This window comes from Ceratotherium simum, chromosome 28 (genome assembly GCF_057802395.1).
Source record: "Ceratotherium simum simum isolate JZ-2026a chromosome 28, ASM5780239v1, whole genome shotgun sequence".
NCBI classification, from domain to species: Eukaryota; Metazoa; Chordata; class Mammalia; order Perissodactyla; family Rhinocerotidae; genus Ceratotherium; species Ceratotherium simum.
In genome coordinates this window covers 24,977,596-25,002,142 of record NC_141927.1, presented here as the reverse complement: position 1 = coordinate 25,002,142, position 24,547 = coordinate 24,977,596, and the positions used below count along the sequence as shown (strand labels likewise).

Sequence of the window (24,547 nt, the reverse complement as noted above, 5' to 3'; positions counted from 1 at the left end):
AGAGGCATGGAACAGATTCTCCGTCATTGCCAACAGAAGGAACCAACCCTGCTGACACCTTGATCTCAGACTTCTGGCCTTCAGAACTGTGACAAAAAATTTCTGTTGTTTAAGCATGCAATTTGAGGTTCTTTGTTACAAGAACCTAGCAAACTAATCAAGTAGTCAAGGAATATTAAATATACAAATGAAATACCTCGTCTTTCACAAATGGACATCATAAATTCTATGTCATGTCATTAATTAATAAGTATAAATAAAAGCATGTACTTATAGTTATATAGGTAATGAACCAGAACTGGAGACAGTTAACAACGGTAGTCTTTGGAAGAATGGGACTAGTCAGAGAGGAAATTTAACTTTTCATTTTATGCTTTATTTTTTTTGGCCATGTACATGTATCACTTCAATAATAAAAGATAAAAATAGGTAGTTGATAAATGAACCAATGCTATCTTACTGAAAGTATCTTTTTTTTGAGTTAAACAATGAGACAATTTAAAGCTTGGAATTCATTCAGGAATTTTGACTTCGTATAATTACTTGTGACTATGGAAAGCATGCTATCTCTCAAAGAAAATAAGGTACATTTTATGTAGAAATATCCTCATATTATTCACTATAGTTTACAGTTATTTTTTATTATAATTTCTAAAGAGCTATCAGGTTGAATTAAAGATGAGGAAATGTAGCGTGAGGTGACTAAGTGATTTAGTTGGAACAAGAAGACAGTGAAAAGAGTAGTATTAATTATTACTGTGCACCAAGATAACACTTGAAATGCTGTCCTGGTCTTCACTCAATCATTCAGTCTACAGAAACGTACCAAGTGCCCCTCAAGCCCAGGCATATGCCTAAAACTACAGAAATTTTGTCTTTCACAGTCCCTGGGGCCAGATTAATCAAAGTGGGTTGGCAGGACCTCGCTACCTAGGAAGGCTCTAGGGGAGGATCCTTCCTTGCCTTCCAGCTTCTGGAGGCTCCAGGTGTTCCTTGGCTGGTGGCTGTATCACTCCAGTCTCTGCCTGCATCTTCACACGGCCTTCTCCTCTGTGTCTGTGTCTTCTCCTCTTCTGTCTTTCATAAGTAAACTTGGCACTGAATTTAGGGTTCACCCAGGTAATTCAGGATGATCCCGTCTTGGGATCCTTAACTTAATTACATTTGCAAAGACCCTTTTTCCAAATGAGGTCACATTCACAGGTTCCAGGGGTTAGGACATGCACATGCTTTTGGGTGCTACAATTCAATCACTATGCCATGGATAAGTGGATAGAAAATGCAACGCAGTGTGATAAGTGCTATGCTAGCGTATGTACAGGGGGTGACAGCACGCACAGAAAACAAGCAGGAGGACGCCCCCATTCAGTCTGAAGGGTTCGGGGAAGACTTTTTGAGTGAAGCGACATTTAGGATGTCACCTGAAGAATGGCAAAGGCAGGAATGTGGGCTGCGGAGAGCTTTCTGCGTGAAAGAGAGAGTATGATGATCTTAGGTAACTGGCAGAAGTTTAATGTAAACTGTGAAATGTGAGATGAGGAGAAGCACAGAATGAGAACACGTAGGTAAACAGAACCCAGATTGTGACTGTCCTTGAAAACTTTGTCTAGCATATTGTAATTTTAAAGCTATAGGAGGGGAGGGGAGAGGGACAGATTTGCATTGTATAAGGATAATTTGGACTGCAGTATGGAGAATAGATTGGTGGGGATTAGGACTGGACCCAAAGAAACCGTTAGGATGATGTTGCAGTAATTCGAGCAAGAGATGGTGGGGGGATTAATGAGATAGGGATGAGAAATATTGAGGATGTAGAATTACTATTTTTATAACAATTGATAATTATAGCTATACTCACAGGTGCATTTCTACATTGTTTCTAAAGTGAAGATAGATTCCAGATCTCTAAATTTTCATTTTTCTAGAACATTCTAGAAATTTCTAAGACTATGATTTACCCACAGGCATACATAGACATGTAACAATATAAATCTAACTTTATGGAACTATGACTAGCCTACAGGTATATATAGACACATAAAAATATGAATCTAACAGCAGTTTTTAATAAGCATTTTGAATTTCTGAAACATGACTTTTACACATGGATTGATTTCCTTTAGTTCTTAGAGCTATGAATACACTTTAATTTGCATTGTCAAAGTAAATTTGGCTTTTTAAACTGCTTCCTAAGTGAAAGGATGGGACTGTACATTTGGGTAGTGGATATTGCTTATGACTCACTCTTAATTATATGTACCTATTTAGTTCTTTTGGTTCCAGAAAGTTTCACAAGAAGAAGGTTAGGAATGCAGAAGGGTGTTATCAAAGTGGCAATGGAATTCTGTGCAGAAAGAACCAAGGCAGCAGCAGTGGGAGAAGGTAAATATGTCACTTTGAACATAAGCAGTCCCTCTAGGCGAACAGTAGTGCACGTCAGGGAAAATCTTGTCTGCTCCTCACCTGGGTGCCCACTGACCATGACGGGGGTTGCATAATGACTGACATGCAGGAGAGAGATTACCATGGGTCTGAAAGTGGCCTGGCCAGCAACCTCAGGGAGAAATATTTGCTAATTTACTAATAATTTTTCCAGAGTGGAGTTTTATTAAGTGGTCGAAATGGTAACAATTACTTGAAAACACGGTGTCAAGTGTAACGTACCTGGACTTGAAATGTAGCACAACAACAACAGAAATCCCTAGACAATCCTTAAGGTTATCGTTCACCTTAAGTGTGTTGGCTACGCCTCTTTGGTATTTTAAGCATAACTTGGTGTCTGCTTTATATTCCCTTCCAATAGCAGGGGTTCCTGGGTTTTATTAACACACTTCTACCATTTCCTCCTTAGTAGAGACTGACTTTTATTTTTCTTCCACGAGCCCCTACGTCATCTAGGAAACCATCGTGTGGCCATTTTTGTTATTCACAATATTCTATTTTAGTCTCTCATCTTAAACAACAGATGCAAAATGACTTCGATGTAGGTTGATAACAAATAGTAGCGTTCAATGTTCCCTCTTTGAGCCTGCAGTTCTCCTTGTTCTTTATCCACCATCCCCGCCATGTTCCCCTTACTCATGATGATTTGCACATGAACTGGAGCTCCCACTCAGTGTTGCGCAGCCCTCTGGGCTTGGAAGGAACCCCTGGAGGCACAAATATTGGGCAGCAGCTCACACGCAGCACTCACTCTGTCAATGTAGTGACTTATCTATTGACATCTCCTGAGTAAATTTAGTCCTTTTAACAGATTTACATGAAAGTTAGAAATTAAATTTCATAAGCAATACGACTATTTCCCATTTATTCTCTATCAAGAAAATAAATTACCTCAGTGGTCAGGATTGGGAATTTAAGATTGCAATAGCTATAAGGTATTGCAAGTGAAAAATAGATTTATTTCCATTTTAAGTTGCCCAGGACAGGTTGACCTACAACTTAGCATGCTTTTTGTTTCCAATATAGATAGAATTTTAAGTATAAAAATTCAGCGCTTTATATGATCACTAATATGTTTAAAAGACAAATTTGCATGAAGATTATACCGAAATCCACTGGCTAGCCTCCTTTCTCCCATGCCCTCCTTAATGATTGCTCACAGTATGGAACTTGTTTGAAATACTTTTCAGCTTGTTTAAAATTTATCATGCCTCAAACCAAACACTGCGGACATCTGAGAGAAAGCACTTTGTAACTTCTAAGTGGACAGAGATAATATTTATGATAAAAGTCTATGTTGATCACAGCGAAAGAGTACGGAATAATTGAATTAAATGAAAATACATGCCTCAGGAAAGAGCAACTTTTTATTATAAAACTAGAAACGAGGAGAATCTGAGAAACACCAACTTCATTTCAGACTCTAGTTTCAGTTTTTAAAAATTTATTTTATATCTTTGTCAGCATATACCTGAAATGGTAGTTAAATTCTCAAAGCTGTTTTTTTTCCCCCTGCACACAAAGTGGACAAATGTCTGAAATAGAAGGATAAAACATTTCCTTTCATCGTTCAAAAAAACCTTAATATTAGGTTTGTGTTACATTTCTATGTTGGCCAGTTCTTGCTGATTACTTTTAAATTATAGCTTTTCCATGATAATATGCAACTCAGCATCTTCTCCAGGGGGCAGCGACTTTGCATTGGTAACAGGACATACCACTATTAACACTCTAAATTACAGCTCCTTCGCCCTGTCAATACACTCACATTATTCCAGTTAAAGTGAAATGCAAGGATGTTTAAAGTCTCTTCCAGCTGGAACATTCCATGAACATATGAGAAGCAAACTCTCTGTCTTTCATCCCATACTTGTTTGTAGAATGCTGCCTACAACACTCTAGTCCACTGAACGACGTCTTGCTTGTTGGGTAAATGAACGTGTAACTGGACATTAAACATCATGTTACCATCTTACAGCAAAAGGAAGACAAAATGCGAAGGATATTATTGAGGAATGGATTGAAAATTAAAGTCCCATTCACACAATGGCAAATGTATCCTGCGAGAAATAACTACTCCACACCCAAAAGCTCAGCTATTTGTTTCCTAATGTAGGCACCAGTCAGATATGCTGACTCTAACTCCACTTCTCTGTGCCTTTGCAGGTGGGTGGGGGGGTGGGTGAGAGAATGGTCCATAGGCCCCGAAGGTGATATCTACCACAGAGGCTGGGCCTGCTTCCGCTTTCCTTGTGCCTCTCCTTTGGAAACATGTGGGAGCAGAGCACCATCAGCTGACTTGCTAATGTCCCTGTGGTCATGACCACTTAGTTCCTGTGTCTTTTGTCACCTCCTCTACTCCAAGTATCAGTAAAGATGGTGCTTGTTGTAGGAAGCCAAATACTGCATCTCAAATTGTGCTTGATTATTACAGATATTGAAAATTAATTTATATATGTATATAATTTATACACATGTATTACATATGTCTTAATTTTTTATATATATATAACATTTATGTTAAGTGAATTTATTTTATCCTTAGCATTCCTGCTATAGGTTTGGGCTTTATACACTTCATAATTCTCTTAAGAAAAAGTTGAACTCATTCAGAAATTCATAAATGGATTTTGTTGCATAAATCGACATTTAATCCAAACAATATTTAAATAATGTTGGAAACGAAGCCTGTTATCCAGCACAGTGAGATTGGCCACTAATCTTTCTCACTCAGGATTTGTCGTGTAGCAACTGCATGGTCACTGAGTGCCGTGCTCTGAACACATGGTCACCCATCAAAGAATTCACATCACTCACAGGGCCTATGGGCTCATATTATTAAAGAATTTCTTGATTTATATTCAAGTAAGACGAAAATTGAAATTTACCCTTTATCAGATATTTATGAAGTACATTTCTTGTCTGCTACACTCTGGCTGAAATACCTTTGGGTACCTCTTCAAAGCGACTCTAAAGAAAATTTCCAGCTGTGCATTGGGTCAATATGTGAGCAGAATGTGAAACATCATAATCAGAACTGAATTTTTAACCAGCAAGGAATTACTCTCTTGCTTTTTCACTTCTCCTGCTTTTAGTCAGTTATGCTGTTAAATCATCTTGTTAAAGTCATCCATAATTATAAAAAAATTAATTAATAGCCTTCCAGAGACGATTCTTACCCATCTATGAGGGTATGAGAGTTAGTGGGGATCACCATCTCATATCATCAGCATTTTCTAGTTGAACCATTTTGTTCATATATCTCCTGATCATGTTTCAGTCACCAAGCAAATTTACATGATCTTCATGTCATTTGCTGCTAACTAATCCAACACTAGCTGGGGAGCAAATTAACATGGCTAGCATCTTTTTCAGGACTCATTAGTATGTTCAAATCTAGATTATTTACTTATTTTTGATAAAGTGAATCCAGAAATTGCTTAGCTAAAAACCTAAATCTGAAAACAGACAGCTGCTTTGCCTAAGCTAAAGTCCAGCATATGAAGTCCTGTCATCCTCTTCTGATTTTCATATCACCATGAAATAGTCTGCAAAAAAAACTTAGCATTTAAAAGTATCTGTTGACATGATGGTTTTTTGGAAGTATTTGCTTATTTCACTTACTCCCTAAGAGTCTCTCATTCTCACAAGGGCAAGGTCTTCGCATCCTTCAAAGCTCAACTCGGCACCCCTGGGCGAAGCCTTCTCTGACCTCCTCATCTGGATGGGGTCCCTCTCCTAACCTGTAATGCTCTAGCTCCAGAGGTCCTAATAATTTCTACCTGGGATTGAGTTGAACTAAGACGTTACTTACTTGTAGTTCAAAACCTAATATTACATTAGGTTCTAATAGTAACAGTTATTCAAGTGAGTTTAACTGAATATTTTGCTATTTGTTAACTGTGTTACATTGCCCCTGCTAACATGCAGGGGAAATCCTTCCAGTTAGGATGCATAAAGGATTCTTATTCAGATTCCACACCATGCAGAGCAAAGTGCATGAGAAAGAGAAGGTGCTTCACATTTATTTAATTTAATTAATCACATTTAGTTAATGAACGTGTATTCCAGGTTCTACTATATAATGATAACTAGGTGGCAAAGGGATCCATGTGGGTTGACTTACTTTATAAATCCTCACTCAAATTTTGTCAGTCTATCCCCACAACTATTCCCAGATAGTTCAACTTACTCTCAGATCTGTAATTAGGGCAATTTTGTAAAATAAACAAAGAAAAATCACCACCAGAAACCTACTACTAATAGGTAAAGTCACAAGGTGTTTTTACCATGTGTCAGGTACTGTTTTAATTACTTTATATATACTTAAACTTATTTAATCTTCCTAACAACCAAGTGAAGTATCCCACTATACAAATGAAAACACTGAGGCACAGAGAGAATAAGCAACACACAAGATCACAAAGCTGTAAGTGAGGGAAGCAGTTTGGTTTCAGAGTCCATTGGCCTAATTCCTTTGTTCTATGCCTTGCTCTGTTAGTAGTGTAGATGCTGTGGAGGCTGACCATGAGCCGTGCAGCCCTCTGGAAATTTCCAACTAAAGTAGCCACCCTGGCTGGCCATATATGCTGTGAATACAGTTTCCACTAGAATTTGACCTATTCCCAGATAAAATAATTTTGCAATTCTTCAGTTATTTAACTGCCAAATCTTCACCTCGAGTTTTGGTTAAAAAATGGATTGTTCTAGTGGTTGTACTATGCAGCTGTTCAATCACATTTTCTCTCATTTAATGTTCCTAAAACCTTATAAGGTACGGACCGGTGTCTCCATTTTTCATTTAAGGCTCACAAGGTTAACTAACACCCCTCAATTTAGATTGTGCTCCTTCTTCTCAGCACAGCTTACTCTCTTGGTTAGAAAATCAAGCTCAGACCAAGCTATTCATTTTCTAGACCAAATAATGATGCTATTTCAACTTTTTTTTTTTTTAAAACCTCTGGGTTAACTTTTAAGGTATATAAAAAGCAGTAAACCCTTTGAAGTTTCACTGGCTCAAAAAATAGAACCAAAAATTGAAGAGGTTCATTAATCACTAGTTTTATTCCTGTGCCAATGTAGAAATAGAACTGAAGAAAGAATAAAAGTGTACTTTCCTAGTTGCTTATATTTCCTTTGAAAATTGTGAGGTTATCTCTAAAGTAGCACTATAATTTTCTTGACAGTTAGAAAATTATCTGTGGCACAGAGATCTTGTTGGCAGCGGGGATAAGTACTTTATTTCTAAGAACACGAGCCAGAAAATGAACAGATTCTGCTGGCACCATTGTGTTCAGTACCCAGATAACAGAGGCAGGGTCCTGTTATGTAGCTTATGCTAGTAATCCCAGCTTTTGTGGATATTGGCATTTCTTCGAGGGAGGCAGCCAAACTATGGTGATTTTGTTGGTATTAAAAGATTAATAAGTTGGTCCTGGTTTATAGTAACAGAAATCCATGAGGAAGAAACTAAATCAATTTCACTCTTATGATAGCCTCTAATGGGCAATTGGCTCTGAAATAACCATTAATTATTTAAAATAACATCATAAAAGTATATTAATTCTTGCTCCAATAAAAGCTGATGCTGGGTTAACATGAACTTATTAATGATCTTGTTACTAATAATGTAAATTTGCAGTTTTGGTCCAAGTCGTTGCTTGGATCAGAGACCCATCACACACCATAACTACTTTTTTCAAAAATATCTGGAACAAGAAACATTCAGACCTAATTGCTCTCATTCAGAGTATATTTTTCTGCCTTAAAGGCAGCTGACAGCAAATCTCCCTACTTTGTGTGGTTTTCACAATAGAAATTAAAAAGAAATTTATTATTGTCTGACACTCGAAATAAATGTCCCTCAATTTCTGGTACTCATTCATCTTTCAAACCCTTACTCTATTATTCTTGTCATCTCCCCTCCACTCCACTCCCAACTTCCTCAAAGTGACATTAACCAGAAAAGCCAGAGAATTTCTAGACTGGTGGCCTCCCATCATTTTTGATTATGTACTCCTCAGCGAGCATGTATATCTTATTTGTTTATAACCTATATCACATATACTTTTGTATTAATATATATATTATGAAACACATGCAAAATTAAAGGATAAATTAAAAATAAATGTGAATGAATATTCTAATATTTTCCTTTTCTACACTCATCCTTGCCTACTTCTTTCTAGAGACAATTACTTCTTTCTAGAGACAATTGAGTAGATTCTAAATAACATTTACTACTCATTGATTGCTATATAACTAATTAGTCACAATTAATTAGTTGTTTTGTGGCATATGGTAATAATAATCTTAAACTTGCAAGTTGCCTCAGAGACTCAGATTTTATGTAGTTCTTTCCTCCCTCTTGTTCCCTCTTGCCATGTTTAGCACAGAACTAGGAGGGAGAACAGAGAGGAGACTATGGGATAAAGTATGGGATATCTGGTCATTGATTTTGGTTGTATGACTTCATTTCTTCTGCATCTTTATCACTGGGGATCTTGACACCTGATACTGTTTTCTGAAAATAAATCCTTTACCATGACATAAATATTCATTCATTCAAACATTTTTGAACAGGGTTCTAAGCCCTGGGCTGGATGCTACAGACACAAAATTGAATTGCTACAGACATAAAACTGCCCCAATGAGCTTATGTTTTAGTTAACAATGGTGAGATAAAATGAATTTGTAGTAAACATTATAACAGGAATAAGTCCTCTATGAGTGAAGAGAGAATCAAGCAACTGACTTGTCGGAGGAAAACAGGGAATGTCCCCCCAAAGTGAAAACATCTGAGGATCTTGCAGTACGAACTTATCAGGGCTTCCCCTTTAGCTGGGGGAGATAGAGCCCATGAGGGCTGGCTCTAGTTGTCAGAGTTCCTCATGTGAAATGATAGTAACAGTAATTTATCTCCACCTGCTCTGTAATTGCTGGCGTCTAATTCGTGTTCCTTGTCTCCTTGCTGAACTTCTGCTGGTGATAACTATAACTTTACCATGTCGAAACAGCATCCGATTCCAACCTGCTACAAACTCACTTTTTGTCAAGGACCTATACTGCTTTTCCTGGCAATCGAGCAATGCTTTCCTTGGCATCCTATTTTAGCCTATCCTCTCTCTCTCTGTTTTCATTCTTCTCCCTGTCCTTCTCCTCCTTCTGGGCCCCTCCCCTCGCCTTCTCTCTTTCTCTCTCACTCTGTTCCCTCCCTTCAGTGCTAGCCTCATGTGTCAGTCAAACAGAAGCCTTATTTGGGAACTCCAACAGCGTTTCAGGGACTATATGCTTCACAATGTAAGGAACTCTGCTGTCTGGCTCGTAGTGGTATACCAAGTACATAGAACAGGGCCTGGGATATTGAAAATGCTCAATACTGATTACTGATTGATTTTACCAGACCCTATATATAGTGTTATCTTTTATCATATAATTCAATGTTTTTTGCATTTCTAGTTGGTTTTAGGGGAATTATGTTTATTATGAGGCAAAATATTTGAGCCTCAAATATCTGCAAATATGGTTTTGTCTTTCCAGTTGTTTATTAGGCAAAACCAGTTTAAATGGTATGAAATAATTTGATGGTTTTCAGTGGCCCAATGACACAAAATGAGCTACTCACAAAGTTATCAGCTTTACCTGGGACACAAACCCAGCTAAAAATATGGCTGAGAAGACCTGGTGTTATCCATCTACACACGCACTTTCCATCTGGTAACAACTTTTCTCTGCCAGCTCTAATCCTGGACCTAGGGAAACAAAGTTTAGAAACAATACAATCTGCTCAACAAGGCTATGTCTTTAAAACCAGTGTGACCTCTGTGTTAAATCACACTGTTATTATGAATCTATCTGCAGTGCTATATATACTTACCTGTTTTTCATTCCTTCCCTCTTTGTCAGCTGATACTAGGCTTATTAACAAACGCTAATTCTTCTAGTCCTTGCTTTCATTCAACATATCTTGGTGCCTTAATGTAACCATCTTTTTGGTTTTAATTTCTTAGACAATTTTTTCCTTCCCTTTTATATTCTTCCAGTTGGCCTCCTATCTTGGTCCATTGTATCTTCTGCATAATTTACTACGTTCTTATGTCACCCATCAGTCAATGTTAGCCTCCCCATGCTACAAGGCTCCCATATAGGCATCCAGGAGACAGAAAGGAACAAGAAGGTCATAGAAAGGAATGAGAAGTTCATTTCAGGTACAGGTGCGTTTTTACCAAATTTATACATATTTTAAAGACAGAGTAAGGAGAAAATATTTGATTTTTCTCAATCTTTGCTAATTAATATATTACATTTGTCCAGAGATAAAGTACAGTATGTACAGTATAATGTTTTGCTCCTCGGTGATTTTTCCGGAAGAAAAAGTGTAGCTTTTGATTGATATCACGTCAACATATAAAATAGTTTCCTAACATGGAAAGGTATTCTATAGTGTGAAATTAAAGCATCTAGTATTTATACAGAATACTACAGAACATATATGCAGCCTGTTTATTCCCTTCACAACATGCCTTGATATACCAGAATATATTTATATTAGGGTGTTGTTCCTCAACATATTTGTGTTATGAGTTATCCCTCAGTATAAAATTTCCCCTTCTTCCTTGATAATGGAATTTTTAGCAGACACCTGCTTTCCCAGAATGCAGACTCTATTTCTCAGCCCTTATTGCTAGGTGTGGCCATCCAAAGATGTTCTAGCAGATGAAATACGAGAGAAAAAGAAGTGTGCACCTTCTGAGTTCTGCCTTTACTCAGAGTGTGGCCACCTCTGCACCCTTTTGTCTTCCCACTGACTTGAATATGGATAAGGGCTCAAGGTGGCAGAGCAGCTGGATAAAAGAAGTCTGGGGTTTTGAAAACACAGAGCCCACATGTTTGCCAGAACTGCTTATACCCAATTATCACGTGTGTGAGAGAAAGATGCTGTTTAAGCCACTTTTATCCCGGTTTTCTATGACAACAGTCAATTCTATATCTTAAATGATATAGTTTAGTTTATTGTTGAAATGCGAGGTTTTTGTTCAAATGTTCAGATCATTTTTGCATTATCTTTTGGAGTATATTTTGCTTTGTAATATGGATTATGTCTTATGTGAGCAAATAAAAATATGTTCATATATTTATATAATGTTATTGTTATTCAAAAATTTGGGAACTGTTTAAATAGTCTCTAGAGAAGACTGAATTTTGGACTCTCTTTAATTAGTAAACCACCATCAGAATAAACATACTAGTTCTTTAAAAAAGTCTAACCTCAAGTCTTTCCCTACATATTTTCCATCTTCACATCTCATTTGGTTTAAAGAGACCACTTCTTAGACTGTCTCCCTCCTCCAAATTTCTTTGGAATTTGTCTCTGAGAATTGCTCTCAACCAGCTGCCTTACCCCAAAAACCCACCCACGCCCAATAAGCATTGGTCATATACCACACGACCTTCTGACTCATTTTGCTAATGTCTGCTTATAATCTATTTGGTTTTCCTTTGATTTCAGTGGCTTCTATTTAATGATATATTTCATCATATTTAGGAAAATTATTAGCTTAAAAGGTTAATATTTACATATACTACCAATGCAGTCCTCTCCAATTGAGACTCCTAATAAATACATGTGTGGCTGTCCTTGATGGGCAGAAATATCATTGGAAAACAGGAAAAAATACATCATGCAAAACAATGAATGCCTGCCAAGATTTATAGGTTTCAAGGAATGATAATTTATATCTAAGGTACAATGATATTTCTAGAGTACTATTTCAGTACATTCTGAGGATCACTCTTATAAGATCTGTTTTTGTTTTCAGTTTTTTCAAGTCTTAGAACCTTGATTATATCCTGACACACAAAAAAATTCATGCTCATAAACTCAATGAAGGATTTGGTTCACTCACATGACCATCAGATAATCAGCTGGTTAAAGTTCTCTAACTAAAACTTTATTAGCTTATATTCTATTTCACCTTTCTGAACGCTAATCTTAAAGCTGTCATCATGACTGACAAATAGTTTTAAAGATACAGACAATTAAGCAAACTCTTTTCAGAATCCGGCACCTAACGCTTCAGACATGAAAATGTGGCTTGTGTGTCTCTCCAAAAGGTTTATCTACTTTAAACTAGCTGTACTGGCATTCGGAATCAAGTAGCTGATTGGAACCCTTGTTGATATTTTGAAAAACTTTGTAAATATTTGTTTACATTTCATAAATGTAATAATAATCATAATAACTATATAGATAAAAGGTCATTTTGTGCCATGTAGAAAATGCTTCAAATCGCTTATATATCTAATATTATTTTGTTTTTGTACTTCTGCTCATTGTATGCATTTCACTCATAATTCTATCACCTTTTATAAAAATTATATAGGCTAAAATGTGAAAATCCCCTGCTTCTACCATTTTAATTCCATTCTCTCAAAGTAACTGCTGTTAATAATTTTGTGCCTATTTAGCCAGAATTTTGCATATTCTTATTTTGTAATATAGAGAGATTTATACCCTTGTCTATATCTATATCTATATCTATATCTATATCTATATCTATATCTATATCTATATCATCATCTGTATTGTCTATATCTATGTCTATCTATATACACTTTTTGTCATATAAGGTTGGGATGTGCTATATGTATTGGTCTATCACTGTCTTTTTCCAGATGCACTATAGCATGAGCATCATTCAAAGTTAGTGCACGTGGATCTCACCCCATCTTTTTAGTGGCTTCATAGCATTCCATACTATAGATAAACAATAATCAAGCAAATTCTTTACTGGTGGAAATTTGAGTTGTTCCCTTTCTTTGTCAGTAACACACAATAAAATGATGAACATCTCTGTACATATATTTTTATGAATTTGTTTTATTATTTCTTTTGGTAAAGTTCTAAAATGGCTGATTGCCAATTCAAAGGTATTTTAACACTCTTTCAACAACAAATAGAACAAAAATTCCTACACATTTTGATTTTAGACACTTCTTCCAAAACTGCATTTTTCCAGAATAAATTCCATATCTGAAATTTTGCATTTAATCTGTTTATTACAGAGCATCCCAAATGAGTTGTAGAGTCAACGCAAATATTCCACCAGACAATGCCATAACACTTTAGAATGATGAAATGCTTAAAATAGAATATTTAAGTTAGAACTTGTAAATGAGATATAATTACAGCGCTCACAATGCAATCATGCTATAGTGACATGTCCAAGAGCAAATTCTTTCCAGCATTCTTAGTATTGATATAAATGTCCAAGTGGTGAGCATATGTTTCTGGAATGTTTAATGTTTCTGTCAGCAGTTGGGCAGGGTTTGTCTTATTTTAGGGGAACTATGTCATAGGTCAGTTAATACTTTCTTAAGTCATTATTGCATTCCCTCCAGCAGATTTGATAGGATATATGGGCATTTCTGAAAAAGTGACCTGAGCATTCCAACCATAACAACTTTATGGAGCATTAACATTTAAATACAATTTAAGGAAGGGTTTGCCAGAAGCACAGAATGCTCTGTAGGCATACAATTGGAGCACACGGATCATTGCTGTAAAGTCTTTGACTTCACTTAAACTAGCTTATGACATGTTACTGATCTAGTTTGTTAGCAAAACCACAGTTTTTGGAAACCAGATTTCTTCACCACAAAGAGAGTTGGAGATTTTTTTTCTCAGTGTAGATAGCCTCAGTTGAACAGAACTAAGCACATTAGTTTTGTGTTAGCAGAATTGCAATTATAGATTAATATTGTATCAAAAGTGGGGCAAGGATGTTACCCTAAAGTGTCCAATCTGCAGGGTTTTTTCAATGCCAATGGCCATGTTGGATTTACAGAAGAAATTGTACCTGTATTGACACTAGGATTATAGAGCACTACATTGTTGGAAGAATTTGGGGGAAATCCTAAAGATAAGGCAAACTTTGGTCAACAGCTCACTAGCTAAACTATGCTTCATGTAGCTCCACTCCAATCTTTGCTTCTCTCATTTGGAAACTTCTTAACGGAGCACGGCATCTATAGATTAGTCAAAGGGGCCTTGGCATAAAAAATAATTTCAGTTATTTGCCCTTTTTGGTGAAGAGTTAAAGAAAAGTTGATATATGTATTGATAGTGAATGTGCCAGGGTATCATTTAAAATAGCATCAGCATATCTAGGTTGATGGAGGGGGTACTATTGCCTTTGTATATGTAAAGGGATCATTTTTAATATGTGATTTATACTATTTTTACTATGATAAAATATACTTTTTAAAGGGAGAAAGAAACAAGCCCAAATAAATGATATTAAATAAAAAAGTACCATGACTTGTTTTCTAAAAATTAGATAGGGCTTGAAGTGTGAGCTATCTGGTGGCTATTTAATTCCAACTAAAGAAAGTGAAACCAATTCTGTCTTCAATACAATTCCAAAATAGAATGTTCATAAACCACAATAAATATTACTAGTAAAATGGATAGGTTATTATATTTAAACTTTTACATATCTTGATGGTTTCCCCAAGAAGATCCTGTCTGAGTTATACAATTACACTACAGGTACACTACACTACACTATCTCTTTAATCCTAGCAAAATAATAAGTGATGGAAACAAGGATATTTACAAAATTCCAAAAGCCAGATAATCTGTGCATGTGTCTTACCTTTCTTTTGCGAAGTCTGACTTGGTTATCTGTGGGTTCCTGGGTGGCCAGAGTCTCCTTTAAGTGTAAACACTGCATACCATCTCCTGAGTTGACCCTTGGAAGACTTTTGTTTTGATGTTCTGAGAAACCACTCTTCTCCAGGTCATTTTCAGCTGACATTCCCCTAGGGCAGGAAGGAGGCTGCAGAAGGCAGCTTCCAGAATCTGCTTTCAATAACGGCAGTCCTCTGTCTGTACAAGGAATAGCCAAGAACTCATCTTGGACTAGACTGCAGGTGTTTCTTTCATGTCCATCTTTAGGGAAGTCGGGTTTCCTTCGTTGCTGAGCAATTACAGCAGAATTAAGCAATTGCTTCTCAGGCACAATATCTTTCACATTCAAAGAATCGCATGCACTGATTTTGGATGCCTCTTTTATTTCACTTAAGCTTATATCATTACAAAGCTCCAGGCTTTTACTTATAATGTCGACAACTTTTCTCTCCCCCCTTTCTTCTACCAGCACTAAATCAGCTCCAGCAGCCATTCCCCAGGAGTTATAAGAATCTTGGTTACTTTCCATAATGGGCAGTGTCTTTACCAAGGAGCCCGCTCCTGTGACACTATGTTGGTCTGATGTTTTACGCTCTTGGGTAATTAAAATCTGTTTATCATCTGGAAGATACAGATCGGAATCGGTATCCTCATCAGAAACGTGCACTAGTGTTTCCGTGCTGGCCTCCAGAGAAAGAAACTGATCTTCACCTTCTTGGCTGTCATTTTCATCCACCTCTTTTGAAATGTGACCCATTGGCCTCCCAGGAAAATCTCTCAGCTCTGATCCAGGACAGCAGTCTGGTAGTGAAGCACACTTCTCTTTGCCGTCCACATTTAGAGTTGCATCTTTTTCCATACTTGCCTGCAAGCTGTCAGCTCCTAGTCCATGATGACATGCTGTGTTATAATCATCAGAATTAAAAGGCTGTCCCATCCATTGGGTCACATGTTCTTCCCAGCTTCTCTTTCTGATAGCAACAGACATGTCATCGTAGTTTAACAACAGATAGAGAGATACATTCCATATGAGACTACAGGAGATGGAGTTTGATGAAATATTACTTCAAATTCACTAATTGAAGAGGAGAGTGAGTTTTGTCATTTCACCACCTATTAAAAAATTTAAAAAAACGCATAGTTCAGGATATAGTTCTAAAGTCAAAATATATCTTGTAGAAGAGAGCACTTAATCTGTACTATGAAAGATTAAGTAAGAGATTTTATAAAGCTTCTGTTTAATAACTTTAATAGTATTACTTCTTTAAGAAGCAGCTTAATATTAGAAGAAAATTTCACATTTTATATTTCTGGTCAAAAATTATTGACAATACTTTTAAATGCAGCTGGCCTGATTGTTCTATTAATGAATAAAAATATAAATATTGAACATTTAAAACTCCATAAAGAAAATATTTGGATTGCAATATTTAATAAAAGTCACCGGAAGAAACTTGTTGCTCTAGCTCACATGCTTTCCTGGTTTACTTTTGTGAACACAAGTCATTACAAAGGCCACTAGGGAACTGTTCATGCAAAATTGAGCTGTAGAGATAGCACATGTAATGTATTAGTGTGTGAAAGAGCTAAAGCAGATTCCAAATTACCAGGATGTATTTACTCCAGGGAGTGACTGAGAAACATGGAATAATCCAGTTTAGCTCATATTAACACATAATTCATGGATAAGAAAGCATAACACATACATACACAATGCCTTAGGATAAACACATTTACATGCATTCTATTACTGCTACTACTGGCTAGCAAGGTAGTATCAATGAAGTTTAGAGAAATTAAATGACTTGCCCAAGATTATACATCGAGGAAGTAAGCCAAGATTCAGACTAAGCCCTGGTTCTAAGGCCCAGGCTAAGACAGCCAACAAACGTTCTTGTCTCCATGGAATGAGAGTCTACCTCTGCCCCTTCCCTCCACATATCTTTAGTATGAATAAAATCTAAACTCCTCAGGCAAGAGTTCAGGTGAACCAAAAAGAAGATATGCGCATGATAACACAAGTGGGACAATTCTTCAGAAATTTCAGTCTCGTTCTCTTTGGCTTCTAAGGAGTTTGGTTTGTATACTTCTGTTAGAATTTGGCCATAAAAATTGAAGTAAACAAGAAAACCAGGCATAAGATAAGGTCAGAATATAAACACATTCCAGGTATCCATTCTTTTGCCTTGAATTATTCAAACCCTTCATTAAAGGAAACAAATTATACCAATGTAAACTCAGCCTTATAAAAACGACTGACCTAAATGTTGTCCCATAATGAAACCAAATTACTGCACTGTAAAAGAAATATCCCATTCAAAGAGCAGACACGTCTGGTTTTTACTCCACATAAGAACCGTTAGCACGTAACATGGATTGGTTTATTGATTTTAGCCATAAACAAGATTAACTGCTGGGCTGGTTTTGGGTCACTTCAGTCTATTGAAAAGGACTCTGACTCCCCACCAAAAATTTCAAGCTATTCTGACTAAGCACATGCCAGAAAGGTAAATATTCCCATCCTGTAAAGACCAGTGAAGTTGAGGAATGTACTAGAATTTGGTACTCCAGCCTGACCAAATATCTTTCTGGATACTATTTGGTTCCCTCAAAGGTCTGTACCATCTTTGAAAATGGTCAGCATTCACATTTTCCATGTTGGCATTCATTTTGCACTCAAAAGAAAATATAAAGTCCCTGAATTCCATGCATAAGTCATTATAGTGTGGGAGGCTACGGAAAGTGGAAAAAACGCATAGATGCAGGCCAGAAAATTTCTGCTTTCATGGGCAAATTTGGGTTGTAATAGGGCGGTTCTGTTTTAGATGCTTTCTTTTCTTTATTTTTATCCAGGGTAGAAAGATCAGGGTAACTTAAGAAATGCCAAGTGGTGTTACTGTGTCATTCCTAAGCCACATTTACATTTAAGTTGAGACTGAATTCTGGTGTCATTTCTTTTACTAAGGAAAAATAGAGTTTTATTAACCCCTTGGGGAACAGATTACATACAAATTTTGCTGTTAAGACCTTACCATAATATTAATTAACTTATTTCACTCAACCTTGGCAAGTAGGTAAGTATTTTTATAACGTCAAAGAAGACAGTTCAACACGTTCTGAGACAATCTAGCTGCCAAGAGGGATTGTAAATTAGATAGATTCAACACAACATTAACTCCTGTCCTAACTTCTAATCTAGCTTCTTTGGACATTTCCAGATCATTCTTGTGAAGGTACAGTGTCTTTAGTTTTAGACATAAGTTTCCTAATTGTGATTATGACCATCATCACTACCTTTTGAGTGCTCAGTCCATATCCTGTGGTCTCACAGATTTTTTAAAAATTTATCTCTGCAAGCTTTCTTATCCATACTTCCTATTTAAATTCTGATTTGTAAGATTTATAGTTGAAATCTGCCACTGTGTTCTAAAGGCTGAACAGAATATTAATAAAAAGGAACATTGGATTATCGTCAATTGCATCTGAGAATATTAGCCTCATTTTCTAAATCATCTGAATTGACTGGAATCCATGCTGTAAGATCGAAACATCTTTGTCAAAGAGCTGACTTTCCCTGTGAGTCTCCTCGCCAGGCTGCCTTATTTCAAATTATATTTCTACCTACTAACTACTTATTTTGCAAATTTGTATTACATTTTTTTTGGTAATCCTTTTTATACAGTTTCATCCAGAATGAGCTCAGTTGCTGAAGACTGGGATGAAGGATCTGGAAAAGTGTAGGTCATTCTAGGGTGTAGATTTTATGAAGTGTATTTCCATGGGGATTTTTCACTTCTTAAATTCGTGTGTTCAAACACCACTATATTCATATTACAGAGACTCTACGTATCTCTAATTATGTAACGATTCTGGAAAATATTTGTGAAATGTCCAAATTTTCTTTTTGTGATATTAGTGCATAAGATGTTTAGACACAAAGTGATTTCAAATTTATTGTTTGGGTTAATTTTGTAACACCATTTCTTAACATAAGCATTATATGTCATACGGTATGTATTTTAAAGTTAATCAAAATTGAACGTTATTGTACTAAAAAACAACAAGAATTGGAGACATTCTAATTTGAGAATCACTGACCTGTATTTGATATCAATCATGCTTTCCTTTGTACTTACTTCTGAAATAAACACGTGCCTTATATTTTGGCCTGGCAGTTGTCCTTAGGGAAGAAGAGCCTGACGATAATCACTATTGCTGATTCTGTAGCCTGGGAGAACATGGTGCAAATGAAATACTTCTGGCTGAAATCAAGCGGGCATTACTGTAGAACTGACAGCAACGCTGTTTTTTCATAATCATTTATTCAACAAGTGTTTATTTAGTGCCTAATGGGCCGCAGACACTCTGCTAAACATTGGGAATATAAACTTAAATAATATATTCTACCTTTCTTAAAGGAGCTTACAATTTTATGGGAGAAACTCATGTAAACAAAAATAATAAGTAAGTTTTCTCATGGCCACAAATACCACGGAAAGATTAACACAAAACAAGGGGTCATCAATTCCTCCCTCCCTTGCTCCTTTCCTTCTTTTCTTTCTTTTCCCCTTTCTCTTTTCTTCCTTCTTTCTATCTTTCCTTCCTTCCTTCCTACCCTCCTTCCTCCCTCTCCACCTCCCCTTTCTTTCTCTCTTTCTTTCCACGAGTGGTATCAAAGATGGTGGACATGTTAGGTAGGGTTTCCAGAAGAAGCCCAGGTTTCCAGGAGGAAACCCCTGAATGAGGGTCTCTGTGGTTAATAACATCCAGGTCAAATGGGAGTTGAGGTAGTGTTTCCTGCTCTGTGGAAGAAGTCCTCTATTTCTTTCTGGCTTCAGATTCTTACTATTCTAGAATCATCTCTTTGGGAAAGATAGCAGAGGCAGCAACAAATTCCAGAGATTTACTTACAACTTGAAAATTCATTGGTCACCTTAGAGGGAAACCACATTTCTCAGGAGTATTTCAGAGAAAATTGAGAGGAGAGATTTTTAAAAGAAAATTTTCAGAAAATTTCTGAGAACTAATGACCCAAGTCTTCAGGTTGAAGGGAATCCACAGAGTATAGTAACACAAGGAATAAAAATAGACCACGCCAAGAAACATTATTGTGAAATTTCAGAATCTTAGAGGTAAGCAAATGATCATAAATGTTATCAGACAGAGAAAAAATACATTATATATTAGGTATTGGGAATCTGAATGCTATTATATTTCTCACTAGCAACACTGGAAATAAAACAGTTAAAATACCTTCAAAATTTTGATGGGAACTTATTTCTACCTTAAAATTATATGAAGAGCCTTAAATTTTTTTCCTCTTCTCAAGAAACTACTAGAGGGATAGTTCCACTCAAATGAGAGAATAAACAAAGTGGGAAAGACATGGCAACAAGGAAGCCAGGAATTCAACACAATGACCAGGGAATGGAATTTCCAGGATGAAATTTATGTACCAGGTCTAGTGGCCAATCATTTCACGTAGATTCTAAAGTTCTTTACAAAGGATGTCTCTAAGGAAAAAACATAGAAATAATAGATCATATGATGTATGTGACCACATTGAGAGGAATTTTATAATAAAATCAGACAATTTAAGTGGAAGAATTAGTAACAATTACATAGGAAACTAGGGAAAATCAATTATTAACTCCAGGAAAAAAAAAGGTTTTAAAAGAAAGAAAATGTAATCATAGTACACTACTTGGCTTAGCTGTGAAAATTTTGTGTAGCCAAAATAATGCAAACAGTAAGTAGTAACAATAAGAAATTACAAAAGAGCTATTTTCAAAGCACAGGATTTGTGGAGGACAGGGTTAGGGATGACGGAGAGAATAGTTTCAGAGAGCTAAGTCTTCATTTTCTACAGTAGGAAGTTAACAGATAATGTCTAAAATGGAAAAAAGTAGTATAATCATATTGGTTAGAAATATGGAGGTAAATGTCAGGAGAAATAGCTAAAAACAACTTAAAGTGTTATGATTCTGTGTGTTATTTGCCTGAGATAAAGAAAATTTTCTGAATCTTGCAAAGCGTGTTAAATAATAATCTAAATTTTAATGTGTTCCAGAGCAGTAATTTTAAGATTGAATTGATACCTGTAGTTCCACTAAAATATATCCAATGGGACCAAACTATTCCCTTTAGCCCTTCCTCGCTCACTACACCACCCCTTCACAATTACACATATTCCTGCCTCATGCCTTTAGCAAAATAAAGGTGCCAGTTTACGTATTTATTTTGGGCCAACAATGTCAGAGCAGTTTTCCATGAGATTCTTAGGTGATTTCTTTTATGGCTTCCTTTCCTCCCACAACCCTTCTGAGAACTCCTGAAATTCAGGACAAGTATTCTTGATAGTCCCTTTAGTTCTAGTCATTCTAAAATGTTATCTGAATAAAAGTTTAAGATACAGAAAATAATATGTAAATAGCCTGAAATGAGTAAATGCATAGGAAAAGAGGAATTCTCCATTGCATCATTCCCTAACTTCTCCTGGACACCTCACTCACAGTACTTGGAAAGATGGCAACATTTTTGATTCAACTCCTCAAATGTGGGTGTCTCGTTTTATCTTTTCAGAACACAGATGACATATATAGATATACATATACATACACATATATAAATATAAGTATATATATATACACACACACACATATGATTGACTCCTGCATTGTTTTTAAACACAGTCACACAGATCTTGCTTATTTAATAGAAGAAAAAATAAAGAATAATAGTTTTGCCACTTTCTCTTTATTTTCCTACTTTTCCCTTAGATGGCCAGAGTTATTTCTGGTTTCCCTTATGGTTTTTCTTCTTAATTACCCATCCCATGTTAAATTTCTAGGTCATGGTCTCCTCTTATTACTGCTTTAAAGTATATATATGTGTAATATCTACCATATAGCATGTACTCAGTCACTGTGGGAAGGAAGAGAAAATACAAGAGAAATAATCACTTTTTAATTAAAAGTAGGTTAAACTGTCTAAAATGTACTCTTGCAAGAATAGAGAATGCATCTGAACTAAGAAAAGAACATTTCTACATGGCCCACTTTGTTGCTAATATGATAAGGGTCAAGTTGATGAGATGGAGAGATGGGGAATCTGACTACAGTGATTTGAAATCTTAATGGATCTTAGCCTACTCTCAGGGAGTCACAATTGCACATAGTAAGTGCCCCCAAACACTTATTGAATTGAATTAAACAATTAGAACAGAATCAACAAATCGAAACAGACATGAGTACAGCTTAATACAGTTCTTCAAATGTGTGCTTACTAATATCAAAGAAATCTTCGTTACAGTGAGCATTTTTGGAGGCCAAAATGAAATTCATTTTCTTGACGGAACTGTCAAAGAACAAATTATCTTGCAAACTAAACTGTGCACATTTGGGCATCTTCTCACTGCCCCCCAACTCAACGATACGCGAAAAGGAATGCTTTTCATTGCCAAACTGATGTTATACATTCAAGATGCTTAGGAGCAGCAAGAAAGCCTAGGAGAGATACGATTCTTCTTAATTCCTTTATGTAAATGCACAAACAAATAGCAAAATAAAATAACACATTTTTAAAAAGCATTTCTATGAGTCTACTCAGGGTAGTCAACTTTTAGTAAAAGACAATTAGCGCTTTTTTTCTTTAAAATATTCATGCTATCTAATCCAAGTTAGACAAGGTTAGAATCGGGCTGTGGGAGAGAGAGACCTTCAATAACAGGATGCAAGGATTTATCTCCATATGATTTCATGCAGATTTCCTTTCTTCAGTAGCAATCTGTGTCTTAATCCTTCACACAATCATTATCCATCTACTTTTACATACTTTGTCAAATGTTGGAATTTACTGATTATGCCTCGTTAGCTGTCTTCGGAAAAAACAAACTCCAGTTAAAATTCTTTATTGGTAAATTGCTTAACGAAGCTTAAAATATTATATATGAAACAGCTTCCGAAATGTCTTAGCAACTAAATAGCAGCCTTGATGTCTCTAGGCTGTCTGGAAATCATCAAAAATTTTAGTAAATTACAGAATAACCATCTATAATGAACGAAGTCAGTGGCATAAGTAGAACATCACTTTTTCCGAGAGACACATCCAACCTTCCATCATTTTTGGTCTTTAGAAGAAAAATGAAGAAGTAGGTACCCAATTTAAAAATATGCTTTTAATATTTACCTATTTTTATGCATATCTCAGTTTTACTGAAGTTGGAAAACTTTTTCTCATTCTTAGTTCTTAGAGTCAAAGATATTCCAAGAATCAGGCATTTTGAAAATTAACTCTCAACCCACTAGAAGTCAGCTCATCAGAAAAGATCAGGGTGTTACAAAATTACAAGTTATTATTTCTGTGGTGCCTTATTTTTACCTCCAGGTTCCTGCTATGTCATGTAGCCTCAGTAGTTTCTAGTTTTTCTGCAGACAGGAGCCCAGCTGGCAGTGTTTGACTTCCCACCACTTTATAACTCAAGTCAGCCAGGTTCGCAGATTCTCTTAACGTTTTCTTAAGTAACCTACATGTAATTTGAGGAAATCTTGGAACATTTCATGATATTTGCCTGATATCATCACTAAGAATTTTCTGGGGTTAATTGGTTTCCAAGAAATGCCAGAATTAAGACAGTCATGAGGGACAATATTGCATCATGGATGCAGTAATTTCTAGATATCTGTATCCTCTTTGGATTTCCAGGTTTTATTTTTTCAAAAGTACACAATCTTCTCAATAACAGTGTTCCATCCTGTGCAGAATCCTTTGAGTATTTAGAACTACACTGTATCTTAGATATTGCTGCAAATAAATTCATTGATGAATAACCATTTGTTTTTTTGCCTTCTCTACAGTATCCCTTATAACCCAAGAAAAGTATTGCCTTTGCTCTGAACTTGTTTCACTTGGAATTTTTCATGCAACAGGGAAAGCTTAGAGTTAAATTTGATATCAAGAGTTAGGCTGCCTTTTTTTTTTGGATGGCAAAGCAGTATGATTGAAATGTGGTTTTGCCTTATTATAAAAAGATATTTCTATTCAACAAGGGACACAGATTATAGTGCTTTATCATCAGCATGGTGAGATGTGGCTTTGCTTTAAGTGGCCACTTCCTATTTTTAGCTTTGCTATCATTTCTAGGAACACTCTACTGGTAGACACAGTAACCACTAAAGGCAAATAAGAGATATGGCTACATCAACACAGGTGCTTGTATAGCTAGGTGACAACAGGATACTGAGATTTCAACCATTCAATAAATACAACTTTCACCGAAATCAGGAACATGAAATCACTGGCAACTTGGCCACTTCTGTTAGGTTGGTATCCTACCAGGGGTTGATACCTCTGGTATCAACTTTTGTCTTCTCTATTTAACACCTATAATTCTCCTCTTATTTTGTCGTCTATGTA

At 36.1% G+C, this 24,547-nt stretch overlaps 1 protein-coding gene across 1 annotated transcript in view; it reads right to left on the bottom strand.

Moving 5' to 3' along the window:
• LOC106799995 (rho GTPase-activating protein 7-like) overlaps positions 1-16,121 on the bottom strand; it is a 270,378-nt gene extending 254,257 nt beyond the window's left edge. The window contains exon 1 of the mRNA XM_014786307.2: positions 15,099-16,121. Within this exon, the coding sequence (XP_014641793.2) occupies positions 15,099-16,121 (1,023 nt within the window). The remainder of the gene's footprint in view (positions 1-15,098) is intronic.
• Positions 16,122-24,547: the final 8,426 nt, after the last annotated feature.